Below are 23,037 nucleotides of genomic sequence, written 5' to 3' on the forward strand. Positions count from 1 at the left end.
TTAGGTGATTAGGGCAATAAAAATAGAATCGATATTCCTCTATCGATTGGTAAAACGACATAAGGGATAAAATCGTCTTAGCATAAGCGGTTTTCGTTTAAAAAGAAAGTTAAATTTTCACGCAAATGCCTTCATTAAAACCCACAGTTTTCACATATTCTACTCTTATTGATTTTATCTTTCATTACTCTTAAATGCATAAGTCGTAGTTTAACTTCGTCGGAGATCCAATAGCCTATTATCAATCCCTATATTTATTCATGTTAAATATTTTCATTGGCCATTTTAACTCGTATCTTAGTAGAAATAGTTGGTGATATTATTTGCTATCGGTTGTTGGTTGACTAATACTTGACCATGTTTTAATTTTATTAATAAGCATCTTATTTTGTTTTTTATTTTTTTATATTAAAGTTGAGACCCAGTCTACTACTTTTTTCTGTTACTCTAGAAATAAGCTCCAGCAGGCCCTCCAGGTTATCTAGGATAATGACAGAGCCATCTATTGTGTAGTTACAAGGTACTTATAAAACGGTTGGTACGGACTTTAAAACTGCCTAATACATTCGAAAAAGTTAGTATTAAAAATTTTTACTAGACGATACAAACCCCACGTTTTATAAGTAGAGGTAAAACATAAAGGCAGAATAAAAGTAGGTAAAAGACAGAAGAAAATATATTTATCTTTATGTTTAATCCACTTAACATGAGAATCCGTTGGGATGGAAGTTGCATGAATTGCTCTTAGCTGCGCCAGAGACGTTTATACCGGACCAATTCCAGTTATTACAACCTCCTGAACCACAAAGAATATAAACTTTAACTGCATTTCCACCGGTCATTGTGCCGTAAACGTTAGATATCTTTAAATCCTTAATGGGGATATTTCCTTGAGGATTTCCAGTGGGACCGTTGTTTGTGTAATCTTCTTGTACATTAATGGCATAATATGAAATACCTGAAAATAAGATACTATATTAAAGTATGTTTGATTGTTTATACTAGAGATTACGTAAAATTTCAAATTTAATTTGTAGTATACTGTATTCGTTAACTGCTGTATATAATGTGTATTTTGTAAATATTTATTATATGTGGTACTGTTCTTGAAATTATTTGAAAGCACAATTAGGATATTTATATATTCTTTATTTTCTTCTGCTTGCGATACAATTCCAAATATTAACATCGGTGATTCCTGTACATTGTGCTGTGTATCGTTGGTTATACGCAGAAATGATACAGATCTAATGCAGATTTATCACAGATCCAAACGACTAACCCCAGAGAAACTAAACTAGGCAATTTACCAAGAAAAAACTTTCTTTTTCGGTGAGTTAACAAGCAATAAACAAATAGTTTTTCAACACGGCGGACTAGTATGTGTTGACACTACGCGTGCTTCGAGTGGTAGCTCGAGTAATGTCGACAACGATCATTCTGTAAAGGTAAAAAGCTAATTATTTATGGCTGGTTAACTCAATGTTAACTCAAAGTTTCTTAAATTTTTTTAAAATAGTAAATTGTCGAAATCGTTTGTAACTTTCTAATTATTTATGCGCAGCTTTTAGAGAAATATGTACAATGTACTAACGAATGGAACAAGTTTATTATAATTACCATACACAAAAACAGAGAGAGAACTGAATGCGAAAACTATAGGGGAACATCCTTGTTAGAGGTAAGATACAAAGTGCTTGCTATACTAATTAAAAAATGATTAGAAATATTCTGTTGAGAAGATACTAGAAGAAAAACAAGGAGAATCTCGCAAGGGAAGATCAACAACCGATCAAAATTTTATGCTAAAACAAAGTACAAAAATTTCAGCAAAAGTATTTTTCATTGATTACAAAGCCGCCTACGATACTGTAGTCAGAAACAAATTAATAGAAACGGTAAGAAAATTCGAAGTGCCAGAAAAAATAGTAAGATTGGTAAAAATGACAACTAGAAAACCCATTTGTGCTAGAGTTAGGTTAGGCACTTTTTTCTACAAAGAGCACCAATGCTTACGTAAGGATAATGATGTGGTTCTCATTTTAAGAAATTGAAAAAACCTGGCAAGTATAGCAAAAATACTGATTAGGGAAAACCCTAAAATGAGACTGAAAGTTAATATTCCTAAATCCAATTACATAGAAATCTCAAACAAAAAGTAAGAAACACCAGGGGCTCCTTTAAATTAGAGGTGGTTTAAATTCGAGAAGGTGGACATGTACTAAGGTACCCTTATTGATCAGACATGTAATGTAGAAACTGAAATCATCCTGAGACCTATCAAGGCCAACAGATATGCTGGGGCCATGAACAAAATAATTAAGGCCAAATATATATCCCGTAATACAAAAATAAGAGTATACAAAACTACAATTAGAGGCACAATGCTATACGCTGCCGATGGACAATGAACAAAACCGTACAGAACAGATTGAAAGCATGGGAAAATTTTTGTAAAAACTATTAGAAGAAGAATGGAAAAGACGAACTAATGTAGAAGTCTACCAATTGTATGCTAACCCTACAATAAAAAAAATAGTAAAAAAACGTATACTATAATGGCTCGGACATCTATAAAGAATACAAGGTAATAAACAAGTAAAGGATATTGTTTGGAGAGTATCTGAAGGCAAAAAAAAGACAGAAAGATCAAGAAAGAAATGGAGAGATATAGTGATGGAAGATGTCAGAGAGATGGGAATCAGAGATGGAAGCTGAAGCAGAAGCTGCTGAGAACAGAAAACTATAGAAACTATCCATCCAGCAATGGGCCTAAAAGTCCTGTTAACGCCGTACACGTACCATGTAAAAATTATAGGGACTAAAAAATAGGCTAAATCTATGATTTCTCTACTTAGAATTTTTAATAACTTTTAAAATATAAACTTTTTATTTATAACATATCTGAAATATTTAACGTATTTTTACCCATACTTTACGATGAGACGGCTTAAAAATTAAAGTATTCAAATTTAAAAATTTATTTATACAAAAAATATTTATAAAAGTTTGGTACCACTTTTTGATAAGGAGGAACTAACATACATATATAGAATAGCTGGTTGAGTTTACCGAAAGTACAAGCTGATTATAGCTGCAAATGTCAAACATCGAACAAAAATTTCGGTTTAGCGGTGTTGGCATGTTTTCATAATGTAAATGCTGTATGCTTCAAATTAATATAAAAAGATAAAGCTAAATAGATAAATAAGACATAATAATAGATAAAAGATAAAGTACATTTTGTTTATATTATGTTATGAATTCTGCAATTTTTAATTTATATAAAACAAGAATGAGTAAATATTTGTTTATTTGAAGACTAATTGCAGTTAATTATTAGAAATTTTTTGGCAATATCCCTTTAATCGATTAGGGAATAGATTTGGCAATCGAAAAATCAGCAGTTGCCAGATTGCAAAGATGTCTCGAGAGAGACAGATATTTACTCGTTATTGTTTCATATAAATTAAAAATTGCAGAATTCATAAAATAGTATAATCGATATGTACGTTTTAAAAGCGTTCCCTCTTTATATTTGAAGCATACAACATAATGCATTCTAAAAACATCCCAACACTGCCAAACCAAAATATTTTAATTCTCGTTGACGTTTGCGGCTATATTCACAGACTACAGAACCCAGCTGCCAGACTATAAGACTTTTTTTAAAGTTGAATTATTATTCTGATCCCGTGACACAATATATTAATAAAAACTGTTTTGATAAAAAATGAGCTAATGACTTAAAAAATGCAATATCCGGAAGGATTTAAGGATTTCTTCTTTTTTGTCTTCTTGTACTTGAGAAATTGGTATGTATATTATACCTGATAAAATTTCATCGTAATTAATGGTCGTTTTAAATTTACTGTATCTACATACACAAACATGTGATCTTAAAAACAAGCTATAAATGACACATGATAAATTGACAGTATAATCACGAAATTTTAAATATCAAGATGCATATATAGATACTGGAGATAAATAGTAATAATCGATAGTAACAGATTAAAGAATATGAAAACTATCAAATCAACGAGAATCCAAACATAAGCGTTTTTTTTTTATTTCTCATAAAAAGTTTCATTCTTAAATATAATAATTTTTAATATGATTTTTGATAGTTTGTTTTAAGCTATAAAAATAAAAAAATCTTACCAGATAATTTAATGTTTGAGTATGTGACACTTGAGATCTCTCCTCTTTGATTACCGGGAATAGTTTTAATATGAATGCCATTTCTTGAGTTAGAAACGACAGAATCTTTGAAAGTAACATCGTGAATGGTATTAAGGGAGTAGTCGTTGTATATTCCAGCAGCTAAACTCAGTCCATGTCCTCCAGAACACTGAAGATTTTGAAAGAGAAGTTGTTGACCTTGATTTACGCATATACAGTCGTCTTGGTTACTAACTGATGAATCTTTAATGGTAATTTTGTAAGATTTCGAAATATCAAAGCCGTCGGTGTTAGCTCCTCCTTTCTAAAACGAAAAATTTTATAAATATAATTATCTTTGACTTTAAGACTATACAGACTAAATAATCTAGCAACCAGCGTAGTTAATTATTCAATTTTATGTCCCCTCAGTACGTTGACGTTTTTTTTTTTGTTTTTTTGTGCATATATTCGAAGAAATTCCGTCAGATAATTTGTTATTAACAATTTGTTTAGATGATTGTATCTAATCTCTAAGTAAACGTTGGTCCGATTGCTAGAACCGGAGTTATAACAAATTTCATGAAAAACAATTGCAAAATAGGCATTTGATGTAGCTTTTCCAAGTATAAATCAGCTTTCATACGTCCGATTAAGTTTAAACATACCCTCATTTAAATGGTAAATGATACTGCTTTAAAAAAAACTTTACAAAATGACTTAAGTCAAAATCAGAGTTCGTTATTAAAATTTCCATGCCTTGTTTATTAAAGCTTAATTTTGTTTAAATCTCTTATTAAAAAATTTATTTGCAACTTTTAGTAAAATTTTTAATGTTTAATTATTATAAATTTTTTTATTATTAAAAATAAAGTAATTTGGCAAAGTTTTTTCTAAAGCTGAAACAATAATTTCCTTTGAAATGAGGGGATTTTGAAAATTAATCGCACGTAAGAAAGGTGAGTTATACTTAAAAAAGCTCCATCTAATTCCTATTTTTGACCAACACCATTTTGTTCACTTTTCCAAAAAGAACAATTATTATTTTGGTAAAATTAAATATCTCTAATAGTTTAGGGGATACAATCAATTAAACTGTTAATAGTAATTTATCTGACGGATTTTTAGAATCTGTCCAAAACACATAAGGAAGGTATGCTGCTGCACCCTATTGTCTCATGCATTCAGTCTCCTTTTGAAAACCTTTCAAAATATTTAAAGAACATTATTTCCAACGTAATAAATAAAAATTCATACTATTTAAAAGACGCTGATTATCTAAAATCAAAACTCAAAAATATACATTTACCTCCAAATTATAAATTAGTTTCTCTCGATTTGCTATCTTTATTCACCAATATTCCAATAGTTTTGGCGAAAGACATTATTAAAAAAAAGTGGAATGAAATCAAAGTGTTCAGAGACATCCCTTTAGAAGAATTTCTACTAGCAGTCGAAACAACACTAAAGTCAAGCTATTTCCTATATAAAAACAAAATCTTCCAACAAACAGATGGATGCGCTATGGGTCTTAGCATATCCAGTGCCATCGCTCAATTAGTTTTAGAGCATCTAGCATCATTTTCTATCGCTATATAGATGACTGCTTGAGTGCATCACCAAAGGATAAAATGGATATTTTACTAAATGAATTCAATAACTTTCACCAAAAACTAAATTTCACATTAGAAGTTGAAAAAAATTGTCAAATTAATTTTCTGGACCTCACTTTACGTAAAGAAAACAGCACTATAACTACTGCATGGTACACCATGAAAACTTGGTCGTAGAGATATCTAAATTTCAACTATCATTATCCCTTGTTTCAAAAGAAATCTGTAGTTATCGGACCCGCCGATAGAGCTATCAGATTATCCGATGCTATCAATAGACCTCAGGCCATTAAAAAAGCAAAAAAAAAAGCACTAACACTTAATTCATACCCACACCACCTTATCGACAACACTTTTAAATCGCGACTGCATAGATTTTACAATAACATTAATAACAATAAAACCAACACGGTGAAGAAAAACTATATGTCTCTCCCCTATATAAACGGTTTATCAGAACAACTTGCAAATCTTCTGTCTAAACATAACATTACCGATGCTCATAAAGGGCACAATCTTTTGAAAAAGAATTTTACAAGAAAACAAAAACCCCTCTATTAAATAAATCGCATGTTGTGTATGAAATTCCCTGCTCGAATTGTGATGGAGTATATATTGGACAATCCGTCAGCTACTTAACTCAAGAATACGTTTTCACAAATATGACAAAAAAAAACTAAAACGCCCTCACAAAACATGAAAACGAAAAGAAACATAAATTTGATTTTGACAAAACCAAGATCCTAGAAAGTGTACATTACAGGAAGAAGAGGGAGCTCTTAGAGTCTATACAAATATAAAAGAATAATAATGCAATAAATGATAAAAAAGATGTCAAAAATTTAAACAACATATATTTTAATTTAATTTTAAAACACACAAAAAGATAATCTCAGAACGTCTATGATGTTAAAATAACTGATTGTTTAAATGATAAACCAACATCAATAAACAACATATTAAATTTTAAACGTAGTGACATTTTACATGTAGTGACTTAGTGGGTCTGTCCTATGCTTTTATTAATATTTCAATTGTGACGTTTAATGTATAATTGTTAGCACCGAACCTTTACATGCTTGGTAAGTCAAAAGTTTCTCTTTTAAGCCTTATAATGTCTTGATAAAATGTTTTTAGTCAATATTATTTTTTGAAAAAGCATGGATTTCCTGCCGAAACGTAGAAAAAAGTAAATAAAAATGTCTTAGTATTATGACAATCTTTTTTAAGAACCTAAGCCCAAGAAAATCTACTAATATATATATATATATATATATATATATATATATATATATATATATATATATATATATATATATTAGTCCAAAGTTTTTTGACTAGTTTGGAAAAAATATATGTAAATACTTTTTTCTTTTTGGGTGTGGTAGTCAATAAAAAATAGAGCTTTGCTAAGGCGTACTATTTATTCTGAATCCAAGCTTTCGGTGGTTTTTTGCCACCTTTATCAAGGTCTACAAAGAAAATTACTATGTTGTAACAAACTGAGTGGTGCCAAAAAGGCTGTAAAAAACTATAAAAAACTTACCCGAATGTAAGATTCGTGGCATAAACAACAACGTTAAATAACATGATAAAACTGAGGTTGCAACTAAACTTAAAAATGTTACTGTTAAAAAACACTTTAAAAATTACTAAAAACGTTAAAAGTTAAAAACAAAATGAAGGACGACATGTTGAAACAGTCGTCGTTGCAGGCTTGATTTCAGTCACATTTCACGAGCAGAAAGAGAAAGTGAGTGGATAATTATTGTTTAAATAGTTTGGAGAAAATACAAAAAACAACTTTGAAAATAACGTCTAACAGAATACTGTTAGTGAATTTTTAGTACTGCCAACTGTATTACCAACTTGAAATTAAGCGGGAAATTAAAAATGTAAATTATAACATAAGCAATCGAAAGAAAATAGTATTTAGTAAATAGGTTTAGAAAAAACAACTCAAAACAAAACAAAACTGAATTAGTAATTGCAGTTTGATCGTAAATATTCAATTAATAATGAAATTTCAAAAAAAGGAAAGAACCAAAGAAAACTCTGAGATGCAAAATAGCTCAGTCAAAAGTCAATATAAAATTGTAAATTTTGCTAAGATTCTGGATCTCAGATCTCTTATTAAGATTGTTATTATCACTCTTGCTGATATGTACCATCTCTAAGAAAGTTCTCTTGAATTTATTTTTCTCTCTGGCTAATATTTTTACATTGTTGAAATCTATCTTATGGTCTAGATCGATAGTATGCTCTGCCAAAGCACAAGTAGGTTTGTTTAATCTACAATCACTCTTATGAGAAATAATACGGCTAGACAGATTCCTTCCAGTTTCACCAATGTACGTGGATGGACATTCAGTACATTGAATGCAATAAACAACATCTGTAGTCTCTAGAGTGGTTAGGGGTTGTTTTATTTTGCTATACAGCTGACGTATGGTTTTGATGTTCTTGTTAGCTATTTTGATATTCTTAAAGTCTTTAAAAATCTTAGTGAGTTCAACGGTTAGTTTCGGAATATATGGAAGGGCATAAAAATACACACTTGTTGGAGCAGAAATATTTTGTGCTGAGGGCACTGATTGTGACATAGTAAGTATGTTGTTTCTATTAGCAAAGGGGACATTAAAAATTAATTTATTTATCAGTCTTAGAGGATATGAATTTTCAACAAAAATATTGCGTAAGAGGTTGAGATCATGTTGGAGATAATCCGGATGAGACAACCTTTTGACACGTTCTTTCATCGCTAGGACTAAATTAGTTTTCATCCTCGGGGGGTGGTAGGAGTGGTAGCTTATGAATCTATTGCTACATATGGGTTTTCTATACCATTGTGTTTTCACAACATTATCCTCACATCTATGCAAACTCATGTCAAGGAAAGGCAAAGATCCCTCCCGCTCCTCCTCGCATGTGAATTGCAAGTGTGGGTTTTGTTGGTTGAACACATTTAACGTAGAGTGTATGGAGTCTGCAGGTAGTGCCAAGATTAAGTCATCCACATATCTCTTTATGAACGGTATTTCAAAATTGATTTGTTGCAAACTATCTTCAATCAAATCATCTAAGACATAATTGCACAGTATTGGTGAAATACTGGAACCCATTGGAGTACCAAAGACTTGTTTGTAGTAACAGTCATTAAAAATAAAAACATTAGAGTCAAAAACAAAAGAAATGAGTTTTTTGATATTAGCTAAGTTAAGGGTTGTGTGTATTGATATGTCATCCCAGTGTTTCTCAACGCTAACCAATATTGTGTGTAATGGTAAATTAGTGAACAGAGACACTACATCAAAACTAACGAGCTTATAGTTCGTAGGTAATTTAAAGTTATTAATAAAAGAACTGAAACTGAAAGAGTCCTGAATGCAAAACTCGCTGTTATTACTGTACGTTTCTGTGAGAATATTAGTTAAAAAACTTGCTATGGGGCCATTAGGTGTACCTATTGAGGACACTATTGGTCTCATAGACAGAGTAGGTTTATGAATTTTTGGGAGAGCATAAAATCTAGGAGCAATTGCATTGTAAATTTTCAAACTTTTACCAACTGATTGATCTATTTGATTCTCCTTTACCAAATCAGAAACTAGTTTATTAGCCTTTTGTTGCAAAGTACACACGGGATTATTGTTCAACTTTTTATAATATTTAGTGTCAGTGAGTAAGTCTTCACATTTTTGTGTATAGTCCCTAGAGCGACAAAGGCAATGTCACTGTAGCAATGTACACTAGGGACTATATACAAAAATGTGAAGACTTACTCACTGACACTAAATATTATAAAAAGTTGAACAATAATCCCGTGTGTACTTTGCAACAAAAGGCTAATAAACTAGTTTCTGATTTGGTAAAGGAGAATCAAATAGATCAATCAGTTGGGAAAAGTTTGAAAATTTACAATGCAATTGCTCCTAGATTTTATGCTCTCCTAGTAATTTTCTTTGTAGACCTTGATAAAGGTGGCAAAAAACCACCGAAAGCTTGGATTCAGAATAAATAGTACGCCTTGGCAAAGCTCTATTTTTTATTGACTACCACACCCAAAAAGAAAAAAGTATTTACATATATATATATTTATATATATATATATATATATATATATATATATATATATATATATATATATATATATATATATATATATACATTAAACCTAGAGCTAAGATTAATACTATTAGAGAAATTAATATTAAACTCAACATTCTTTTGGGTTAAACCGCATCGATTATTATTGCGACGAGCTTTCGACATCCTCTTCGACGTCTTCTTCAGAGCTTCCGAGGTCTTAGTCTCCTGAGACCCCAGACACTAATACACTGATCAATAATCAATGCATTACTGGTGCTGGGAATAGAGGACGTCATTTATATCGTCGATGGTGACGTGGTTTGGGTGGAGGTTATCGTGGGGGCCAGCGTGGTGATTGGCGCGGGGATTGGCGCGGTGATTGGCGCGGGGATTGGCGCGGGGATTGGCGCGGGGATTGGCGTGGGGATTGGCGCGGAGGTTGGCGAGAACATTTTTGACAGTAGGATTTTGATTGATGGGTGGAGTGGATGGTAACCATAGCGGATGAGGGCTATCTTTCTGGAGTTTTCAAAATTAATTTTGTGACCTGTATGAAGATGATGTTGGTCTAGAGCTGACATTAAGTCGGAATTGCGAACAGAAATGGAATGTTCATAAATATCGTATTTTGGATTCTACGATTTGTTTGGCCTATATAGGATCGGGGCAGTCTGCACAAGGAATTTCATAAACTCCGAGTTGCTGGTTTGGAATGTCTTCCATTGATCGAACAAGAGATGAAAGTTTTCGTGAGGGCGTACATATTGTCTCTATTACTCTTGATTTAAGAATTAAGAGTAAGGAAGAGATTCTTTGGGTTGAGATTGAGTGTGAGATTGATGTCTGTTGATGCTCCTATTGATGTAGTTTTTGCGGTAATCGTTTTGGACGAGGGCTTGTTTTAAACTAGAGAGCTCAGTGGGTCTACTTGCATCACCGCAAAGCGTTTTGATCTTTAGACAAGGGTATGACTAAAATAATTTGTGAAGATGGATAATAAGAGTTGGCATGCAAGTAACGATTATTATGGGCCGGTTTTTGATAAAAAGATTGACAAAAACCTTGGAATTGGTTATTATTTATGATAACGTCGAGAATCGGTAGGAATGAATCAGTTTCCACCGCTATCATGAACTGGATACTAGGATGTATAACATTCAGATGGTTTTAAAAAGACACCAAATCATACCAGCCGCGGGGCCAAATGACGAATGTATCATTAACATATCGTAGCCAACATGTGGGTATAAGCATTGATAGTGCTCGGGTCTCGAAGTCTACCATAAAGATATTGCCAATTACTAATGATAGTGGGAAGCCCATTCGAGCACAATTTATTTGTCTGTAGAATTGATTTTAAAAGATGAAATAAGCGTTGGACATACAATGTTTAATGAGAGATAAGAGGTCTTACTGGATATCTTATTTAGTTTTCAAAATATTTAGTTTCATCTATAGGAATATTTGACAACTCGAGTTGCTATCAACAAATCCTCGTAGACACTTTGTCTCAGGATCAGCAACCTCCTGTAGAGTCTTACCTTGCCATGTTATCAATTCCAATTGTAACTTTAACATAATAACATATAAGATCCAATAATGTAACTTAAATTCAAATTAATAACACCTAACGGATTTTTACCTAAATATTTAGTCGCTCAAAACATGTACACTTAGACACACTGATACATGGTATACAGCCAGCTACAGGAACTTAGTTTCTTTGTGAATTAGAGATTGTTTTATGTCTATAGGAAGAGAGGTTTTATTGATGATGTTTTTTGTAGTTTTCTGTAGATGGGTTGGTGGATTATTAGGAATTAGTCTTTAGTCTAGAGTATTAATGAGATTTGAAGGTTTATTTATGTAAGAATACGTGGTTAAGATGACGGTAGCATTTCCTTTATCGGCGGGAAGAATGACTAAATATAGGGTAACAGAGATAGGCCATATAGGTCAAAGAAATAATGAAATCCAAAACAGGATTTATGAACATTCTATTTCTGTTCACAATTCAGACTCAATATCAGCTCTAGGTCAACACCATCTTCATACATGTCGCAAAATTGATTTTGAAAACTCCAGAACCATAACCTCCATTCGCTTCTATAAACCAAAACTTATCCGAGAAGCCGTAGAAATTAAAAAAGAAAAGCCAAATTGTCTCAATAAAAGAGATGACGGCATACGGTTCCCTTCAACTTGGAGTCCTCTCACGAAGAAAATATCGTCCGCTCCACCTGTGTGAATCAAAATTCTACTGTAATAGTGTTAATTTAGCTCTAGGTATATATATATATATATATATATATATATATATATATATATATATATATATATATATGTATATATATATATATATGTATATATTCATATATATATATATATATTTATATATATTATATAATTGATTAATTATTCAATATAAGTAAGTATGCAAACAAACTTTTTCCGAGTTGTAACCAGCTCAAGGGAGCAATCATATTTTACCTCTTCTGATAAATCAGATATTTAATTATTAATGTTGATTTAATTATTTAAATACTACACTTACATAATCTCCATCCTTAGAATCAATAGTCCACCCTTGAAGAGTTAGATCATGAGAATCTGAAATTCCGATACATGTGTGTGGACAATTTTTAACCTTAATACTTTTGAAAACTGAGTTTCCAGTTGCTTGTATTAACATGAATTGTGGTTTCTGTTTGTAGCTGTGATCACCTTGTCCATCCCACCAAAGCTCTCCACGACCATTTAACAAATGACCTAAAATATTATAACCTACAGTTCAAAGTAGTTTTGAATAATCAGTGACTTTATTTTTAAAGACTGATACCAATCAATCTCCGAAATTATGAATTGATCAGACATTACAGATAATAATCTATTATAGAGGCAGAGCTTACAGAACTTACAGAAAATGTCAAACTTTGTTTAATCTGTGCTACTAAACATAGCTAACTTTATACTGTTAGCTAGGAACTAATGTTGTTATTTTAAACGTATATCAAATTTACAGTATTATTTCATTATAATTCTGTTTTAAGTTCCTTGCACTATTGTTATAACTTTCTGCCCCTTCCTAATTATTAATTTAATAAGTTGTACAAGTGTCGTCTATCCTCTAAATGTCTATTGTTGTTGCCTGTTGGTAGTTTTGTGTGTTTAATTTAAAATATATTCGACCAGTTTGTTAGACTCTTCTTTATGGTTTGGAAGTGTGGACACTAAAACAAGTCCATCTAAATAAGTTGGCCGCCTTTGAATTTTGGTGTTACAGAAGAATCCCACGAATATAATAATAATAATAATAATAATAATAATAATAATAATAATAATAATACTTTATTTCCTTTTTGACAAATACAATTTGTATAGGATCAGTCACAGTTTAGAAAACAAAATAAGTAAATATAAATGTAAATCTAAAATTACGCTAAACCTAACATTACAAGACAAACACAAATAGAAAATGTAAAATTACTACATAGTATATACTTAAAATAATGTCAACTACTAAAATATTTATCAACAGAATAAAACGTATTCTGCAATAAAAAATATTTTAAAGTTAATTTAAATATTTTCATATTCTTACATTTTTTTATTGGCTCAGGTAACTTATTATATATTCTTTGACCTATTATTGCAGGTGAGTAAAAATGCATATTTCCTTTAGAAAAAGGCACATGTAATTTTTGATTCTGCCTTGTATTTATATTGTGAATTTGACTATTAGTTTTAAATTTCTCAAGATTTGAATGAATAAAAACACAAACTTCAAAAATATATAAACACGGCACAGTTAAAAGTTTATATCTAGTAAAGTAACTCTTACAGCTAGTGATTCGAGAAATACCAGCAATACAACGGACGATTCTCTTTTGAGACAGAAAGACTTTACCGAAGTTACAAGACCTACCCCAAAATACTATGCCATACCGCAAACGAGACTCCACCTGAGCATAATACAGCATAATTAGCTGTTTTTCACTTAGTATATCTTTGAGGTTTCAAAGATATACTAAGAAAGATATTAGAAATAATATCATCACATTGCCTTTTCCAATTGAGACATTCATCAACATACAAACCCAAAAACTTTAGGAAATGAACTTTTTCAATTTGTTTAGAATATATTGATAGTTCGATATCTAACAGATGTTTCTGTCTATTGTGGAAATGAATAGCATGCGTTTTATCCGCATTAAGATGTAAGTAATTCGAGGAAAACCAATCACTAAGATCACACAAAAGTTCGTTACATTTATTTTCAAGAGATATATGTGATTTATCTGATATAAGTATTGAAGTATCATCTGCATAAAGTGTAAACTGTACAGCAGAATTTATTGAGACAATATCATTGAAGTAAATAAGAAATAATATTGGGCCAATTACAGAACCTTGTGGAACACCCATATGAATGTAAATGTAATCTGATTTGCAAATATTTACTGATTGTTGGGATACATCTGTTAAGGAGACATACTGACGACGTTGTGATAGGTAGGATTCTATCCATTTTAGAGAGAGATCTTTTATTCCAATATTTTCTAACTTATTAATCAGTAACGTATGATCGACACAGTCAAATGCCCTACTGAGATCACAAAAAATCCCGACAGGGCATTCATCCGCATCAATATAGTTAGTTAAAGTCTCATAACATGAATGAACTGCTGTATTTGTAGACTTACCTGCCTGAAAGCCATGCTGATATTTACTAACAATACCTTTCTCCAATAAATAAGAGTTTAATCTGTTAAGATAACAGTATTCGAATATTTTTGAAAACACTGAAGGGACAGTTATTGGGCGATAATTACTAATATTCTTTGGATCACCTTTCTTATGTACAGGAACGACTTTTCCCACCTTTAGATAATCCGGGAAAATACCATTGCAAAAAGACAAGTTTATTAGGAATGTTAAAGGTGATAATATGAATGGAATTACTTTTTTTAATAAAAATTGAGGTATTTCATCAAATCCACACGATTTTGAAGATTTCAATTTTCCTATCAATAATTCACTCAGCTCATTTGGAGTGTAAGGACATAATTGTAAAAAATTGTTATTTTCATTATAAGGCGGTTTCCTTAAAGTACTATTTTGATGACTGGGAATTTTAGAACGTACCTCAATTGGAGCATTCTTAAAGAAAACATTGAACATGTTAGCAACAATAGGGCATTCCTCTATTACACAATTTTCATTTGATTTTAGACATATATTTTTCCTTCTATTATTGTCAACATTATTAGTAACGTCGGTAACAAGTCTCCAGGCACTTTTTGTTGGATTATCTGATGATGAAATAATATTCTGGTAATAATTTTTCTTTGTCAAACATAATAGTTTCTGGTGTTTCTTTTTTCCTAACTTGTAATATTCACGAAGACACGGACAGGATCTAGATAAAACATGCAAGTTTTTTAAGTTACTACTAGATAAGCGTACTTCAGTGTTTACCCATTTTTTACGATCATTTATAATACGTTTATTTTGCAATGGAAAATTAATGTTAAAATAATACGAAAAAATATCAACAAACACATTAAAAGCCAAATTAGTATCAAGTATACCATAAACAAGATTCCAATCTTCCAGCACAAGACTCGTAACAAAATTATCTATCCCACTCTCAGAAAAATATCGCTTTTGACAAGACATAGGCAATTTCGATATATCGATTTCAAGTTCGACTAAAACAGTTCTATGATCAGACACAGTGTTGTCAAGAATACATGATGTACCTAAATTAGAAAAATTTACAAAAATATTATCAATTGTTGTTATGCTGGTATTTGTTACTCTTGTAGGCCATTTGACAAGATTAGTATGTATGTTATAAGCAGATAAGCAATTAAGTAGTTTTGTTTGGTTATTGTTTGACGTTTTCATATCAATATTAAAGTCACCACAAATAATATAACATGCATTTGGCTTGTATAAATGATTTAAAAGACAGTCAAGATTATTTAAAAAAATATTTACATCTCCACACGGAGATCGGTGGAGATCTCCGTGTGGAGAATATCATGGATTCAAGGAATGTTAAACGTGGAAGTAACTAGAATGATAGGAAATGGGGCGGAAATAATATTAACTATCAAAAGACGAAAACTTGAGTACTTAGGACATGTGATCAGAGGGCAAAAATACGCATTATTACAACTTATTATGCAAGGCAAAATCCGAGGAAAGCGAAATGTGGGAAGACGAAGAATATCCTGGCTTAAAAACTTAAGGGAATGGTTTGAATGCAGTAGTGCAGAACTTTTTATAGCGGCAGTCAACAGAGTCCGCATAGCCATGATGATTTCCAACCTTCGATAGAAGATGGGACTTAAAGAAGAACGAGTTTGTCTACATGGTTTGTAATATTATTCTATATTTTATGCAATAATTCGCTATAACTGACACCTATATAATGATTATACCCCTAACTAAATTATGTGAATAAATATTAGTTGAATGTTTCTTATCTTTATAAATAATAAAAGTATCTCTTGTCTATTTAGGATACTTAGTATGGCTGACGTAACGCTGCCACAGTTTCAATATAATATATATTGATGTTTAGATGATAATCTGATGATGATGAAATATATTTGAAGACATCAGTTTCTAGGCTAAACCAAAAATAGTTATATGGTACTTACTTCCTGAACCTTGAACAGTAACTCCATCTCCAGTAATCCACATAAGAGGTCCGTTCCATTCTTTATATCCAAAGTTTATAACTCCATTAAAGGTTAGTGTAGTACCATGTTGAAGAGCCAGTTTGAGTGTTACACCGGCTGGAACTTCAAAACTGCCGACAGATATAGACTTGCAGTTCGCTACTACTGAATTAACGTCATTGTAACTATTAATTGTGCAGCCACTTAAAGCATCTGTAACAAAATACAAACACTCTCATATTTTTAACCAGCTATACACACAGTTGATAGAGAAAATTATTACAGAAAAAATCTGCCATATATTTCAACCAAACACATTCAATTAGTGTTTATTCATAATTAACAAAACACGCGCTAATTGTAATAATTAATATTCTTGAGATTAAAGTAATATATGCTTTTGACTAACAATACCACTTGCATCGCTTAATGAAATAAAATATTGATAACACTTTTATAGAACTAAAAAAATTAAAATGTTTTATATATAAAAGCTTTCATTACTAAACATGTTTTTATTTGTTTATTTTTGAATAGTGTTTGAATTGTCGTAAGAGATACGAAAAAATTATTTAGGTTAAAGTTAGAAAACAGAGATAGGACCATATCTAATAGGACGGGGTGGAGAAAACTTATCTTTTTTTGATTTCAATGCCATGTATATTTTTACCTTTTTGGACACTTCTGGATGTTCTCGTTTTTCCAATATAAGTTTAGGCAGTGCTGGTAGTTTAAAAGGAAATTACGTTTTTTTATTAAATCGTAGCAAAATTAACACCCTGTAGAATTGTAGAGATTTGTTATCAAACAAATTTATTTTCAAAAGATTTTTAATATAGTCTACTACTGTTTAAAATTATTAACATAACGAACTATTTAATTTGAATATACTGGGTTGGTTGAAACTCCTGAATGAGTATTTTCTGGCACACTTCGTATTTTAGTATTGTAATTAAATGTTCTTGTATGATACTTTATTATTTATTAAATATTCCCCATACCCAATTGCTTTAATTTGTGAGTTATGCGTGATTTTTTAAACCAAATTAAGGAGAAATTTGATCAGGTTGGCCGTGAAAATATTCTATCAAAACAAATTTTTGGAAAAAAAAATACATAATAATCTAGACTGCTCCTTAATTGGTTGGTATTGGATAAGATATCAATGTACTTAAGTAGTTAGGATTGTTTGTGTGTAAAATATTAATAAAAACATAATATTCTATCTAGTTGGCTATGACTTTGACACTCAACATAAGCTTAAAAATTTAAAATTAAACTGTTTTTATATTTCCTGTTGTTTTATTGCTATTACTAACATAATTTTTTTAAAGAAGAACTTATTGATGTATCTTTTGTGCCAAGAGGGTGTAACAAAAATGTGCTCCTAGCTACAAGAATTTATCATCAGCAATTCCCAGATAGACGACCACCCAGAAGAAAAGCTTTTCAAAGTTTATTGGAATAGTTTCTACGGACTAGACCGTAGTAAATTACGAAAATTCGGATCAAACAAATATTATTTTAAACGAAGAAAATTGATTACATGTAATCCTTATTATATACAATATCTTTTAGAATACTTTTATTTGAAGTTGAAGCTACTTTCCACAAGAATGATACTGTAAACAGACATAATTTCCACTATTAGATACTCAACTTCTAATTTACAAGAAAATATTTCCTCACAGTTAAACAACATGATCAATAAATGTTTGGGCTGTAATTCCTGGAAATTATGTCATGAGATCTTTCTTTTTCGAGAATCACATAAACGGAACAATGTATCTACATTGTTTTGGACAACGAATTGCCGAAATTATTTATACAAGCTTGATTTATTTTCTGGCATTAAATAAAATATAATAAAGTATAAAACATCAGCTACAACTAATGAGGATATAAATGTGAGAATTAGAAATGAATGTATGAGATTAAACAGAAATGTATTAAGAAGTATAAATCGCTCTTTTGGAGATTACTTGCAATTATGTATTGACCGCTACAGGGGCCATTTTAAACATTTATTATAAATTTAACGATTTGGGTGTTATTTTTGTTGAGTAAATATTTTATTTATATATTAAATGTCATGTTACTTTTAACTACCGGGGTATTTTGATATATTATTAAATATTTTTAAACTAAGGATCAGTTTAAATTATTATGTATTTCTTCACAGTCAACCTGATAAAATTTCACCTAATTTTTGTTGCAATTAATGTTTGGCAAAAAAAAACACGAATAACTTACAACTTAAAGCAGTTAAACATAACGAATTCTTAGTTATTAATAAAGTATCATAGAACATTTCATTACAATACTAAAATACTAGGTATCCTATTCAAGAAATCTCAGAAAATACTCATTCCGAGTTTCGACCCACCCTGTATATTATCAAAATTAAATATTTCGCTATGTTAATAATTTTAAATAAAAGTAGACTATATTCTATATTTAAATAAAAGTAGACTATGTTAATGTTTTAAACATAAATATATTTTTTGATATCAAGTCTCTACAATGCTACAGGGTGTTAATTTTGCTACGAAATTAATAAAAAAAAACACCTTCAATTATCTTTTAAATTACTACGTAAAACACTGCCAAACTTTACATTAAAAAAACGAGATCATCAAGGAAAGTAAAAAATGTAAAAATATATAGGGTGTTCCGTTAAAAAAAAAGAAAAGTTTGTTCCACCCCGACAATATGGGTGGCCCTGTATATTTGTAAATATTTTAGAGTATGGTCCTATCTGTGCTCCAACTTTAATCTAAATAACTTTTTTGATATATCTTACGAATACTGAGTAATTGGACTTTCTCACACTACTGCTACACCCTGTATATGTTTATCATTCGTAACTACTAATAGTAACTAAACAATGTAATATAGTTATTTTCTTTTTAATCGTGACTCGCTGATAATGTGATAAGGAAGGTACAGAAAAAAATACACAAGATCTGAATCATTCTCTGAAATTACAATTGTCTAAGAGTTCGACCTGCCTATGCTCATAGCCAATTGTAAACATCAGAACATACAAATCCCATCCAAAAAATGCTTAATATATAGAATAATTTAAAACGCCCATCTCTAAAGTTGCCATGCATTCAGAAAGTCTAGGGAACGTCAATTAGGGACAAAGAAAAGACAAAATTTCGTAGATTACTTTAGAGTGTATTATTTGATATTTATCATGCAGTGTGTATTATTTGGAGAAGAAATTTTGATTATATTTTCTAAGTCATATTAGATCTGCTGCTATGTGTCTCTAACTCTTATTTTTTCTTTTCAGTATCTTTTTAGGTTTAATTTAATATTTAATTGAATATTTAAATATTTGCCTCTAGTTTTTAAATTTACTTTCAACCAATCAAAGTTGTGATTCCTCGATATTCAGACTGACTTATTGAGAGGAAACTGATGACATTTACATTGATGTTGATTTTAGATAATCTTAACTCCTGTATTAACTAAAGTTTGTTTTAGTTAGGCCAATTGTACTAGAATATTTATTTGTTTTAAGTCTTACATTACAGAATTGATAACTGATAGCGTTTCTGGATGAACACAAGAACCGCGCTTTGTATTCATTGATCATATCCCGACTGTGTTTAGTGTATAATATTACCTACACAAGTGAATTGATTTGTTTTTGTTCTTATTCCAGTGTGTTTAGTTACGTTTGTAGTCGATTACGTGATTTATTAAAATGAGTGAAACACCAAATTTTCTAAATCCAAAAAAGGTAACTGATAAAGAAGTATTGGCGATATTAAAAACAGACTCTTACGATAGTTATTTTAATGATTTAGTACTAGAAGATAGTTCTAGTGATATCAAAGAGACTGATATACTGACAGAAATTGATGAGGCAGATGAAGTGTTGCAAGTAAGTAATGGTGAGATCAGTAATTAATCACTAAATTACACTGAAAACCCAACTTATACGTCTAAAGATGGTATTTTGTGAGGAAAAGTTCCACTTACTATGAGGATAAAGAGCAGAAATGTAATATACAAAATATTTCAACAGATTTGAGTAGATAAAGTTCTCAATCTTTCATCATAAAAGAAGTTTTTCAATTATTTTTTCGCAAGGCCCCATATATATTATGGGGCCAAGATCCAAGTTTATGTTGGCCTCTATTATCATCTACCATGTCTCGCAATAGATTCTGTGCTTCCTAAGGTTCGACCATTTTCGATCCAATAAAAAAAAAATAAAACGCACTGATAAATTTGCCGAAATTAGGGATCTCTTTGATGATTTTGTATCAAATTATAAGAAATCTTTAGTTAGTCCCATTTCGAGGCAAGGCTGCTTTTCGGATTTACATGAACAAGTGTGGATTAAAAATTTGATGTTTGGCTAATTGTAATTGAGCATATATAGCTAATATGCAATATATATTATAAAATGTATACTTTTAGGCAAAGAATAAAACAAACCTAAGAAAGACCAAATACAAAGGTACCTGAACCTGGTAAACCATTTATCTGCAGTTATCTTTATCTATGTAATAACTACTGATAACGTTTTGACCAGTTTTGAGTTCGCCGATAAGCTTTTAGATAAAAATATAATTTTGTGCGGAACACTGCAAACATAAACCTCATATTCCAAAATAACTACATCCAGCAAGATCTGAGAAAGACTTTTCGTTGTTTTTATGCTTTTATTTTAATAATAAATAATTACTTTTTTTTTTGTATTTATTATTAATTTAAATAATGACTTTTTTTCTTTTTTTTTCACGTCTATTTTTTAATACCTTGTTTTTAAAATAATTATTTTTAAATTTAAATGAATTTTTAAACAAAATGTGGGAAAATACATTGCTTCCATAACATATATTCCATAGAAGATATATATATATATATATATATATATATATAAATATATATATATATATATATATATATATATAATATATATATATATAATATATATATATAATATATATATATATATATATAATATATATATATATATATATATAATATATATATATATATATATATATATATATATATATATATATATATATATATATATATATATATATATTATATAAAGGCATTTGAGATGTGGATTTATATCTTAAAACTTCCCTGGACAGACCATATATTAAATGGACAGTTCTCGATCGTTTAAGAAAAGAACTACTCCACAATATCAAAGTCCACAAAACATCATACCTTAAAGACCTATTAAGGAATCAGATATACATCTAATAACAGAAAAAATGCGGAAGACGCGAAGTCGGGGCAAAAAAAAAACTATTGTAAATCAGAAATATATGACATTGTTTAAATTATTATCATTAAATTAATAATAGGTATTATATAAAAATATATTTATTATAATATAGGAACAGCACAGCATGAGAATAATGTGGAGAAAAACACATGGAAAAAAAAGAATTTATAACAAAAAATAGGGCTTTAGACAACTTATAGAAGTATGCAAAACTTTTATATTTATTTGAGGGATATGATGAAATAATAAATATCTTACTTGACTCATTAAGCGCCGGTGAAGCTGCAGCAACACCTAGCGTTACTAAAACGCATAAATGTTGTAAAATCTTCATAACGAAAGTCGAAACAATACAAATTGTTATTTTTTTTCCCATGATTTTATATAACTGTAAAACCTGTTATCAAATATTCTTAAGATGAATATTTGTATATCAATGTTAATTCCTGAAGTGTCTATTATTATGGTGTAAACAGTTTAATTGAATCTTAATTTAATTCAAATTAAGAAATACATTTTATAAAACATGATAACATATTTTGTGTATCATCCTCAAAAGGCTATCGAAGAGTATGAAACAAAAGCACGGTGTATAATTTTAAACATGCTGCTTAAAATTTCATTAGATTTAAACACAAATTATAAGAGGATTTTTTAAAGAAATATTCAAAAACAAAGATTAAATAACTTAAAGCATAATGATATTTTTAGTACACACAAAATGACTGATTTAAACCTAAAGGTAAGAACTGTGTAAGTGTGAGAACAAATTTGTTTACATATGAATTATCTAATTTAACATTCTTAGACATGCTTGTAGGTAGAGTAGTCAGCGCCATTTTTCGCTGAATGTCTTATAACTTGACATTTTCAATGTAAAGTTTTGTCATATTCGTAGATTTTTAATTTTCTTTTTTAGCAAATTATGTGAACAAAATTCCAGATATATCTTTAGTGGTAGTAATTAATTTACAAACAGACAAGAGTATTGTAGTTAGGACTTCATAATTGGATATTATTTTTTTTTTCTAAAGGTGCCTATCGTTTAGTGATGTTGGCGAACACATTGATCCATCTTTTTATTTACACATAGTCCTCAACTATTTTCGCAAAATTTTTATTAACCTTTGTTTTTACTTTTTTCTTGATGTTACTTTCTTTTAGTAGTTTTATATCTATTTTAAGCCTCATTTTCTTATCAACTATTTTA

General features: G+C 30.0%; 2 protein-coding genes across 2 annotated transcripts in view; one reads left to right on the forward strand and one right to left on the reverse strand.

Moving 5' to 3' along the window:
* The window catches only part of LOC140451924 (uncharacterized), an 804,624-nt gene that overhangs the window by 173,957 nt on the left and 607,630 nt on the right, over positions 1–23,037 (forward strand). The gene's annotated exons all lie outside the window — the stretch shown is intronic.
* Positions 661–22,218, reverse strand: LOC140451917 (polygalacturonase-like). Its single transcript, XM_072545882.1, has 5 exons — positions 22,086–22,218; positions 16,538–16,771; positions 12,421–12,635; positions 4,165–4,489; positions 661–958 (listed from the first exon to the last, which is right to left on the reverse strand). The coding sequence occupies exons 1-5, from the start codon at positions 22,201–22,203 to the stop codon at positions 702–704; spliced, it is 1,149 nt and encodes a 382-aa protein (XP_072401983.1). The 5' UTR covers positions 22,204–22,218; the 3' UTR covers positions 661–701.

This window comes from Diabrotica undecimpunctata, chromosome 1, assembly GCF_040954645.1.
Source record: "Diabrotica undecimpunctata isolate CICGRU chromosome 1, icDiaUnde3, whole genome shotgun sequence".
Lineage (NCBI taxonomy): Eukaryota > Metazoa > Arthropoda > Insecta > Coleoptera > Chrysomelidae > Diabrotica > Diabrotica undecimpunctata.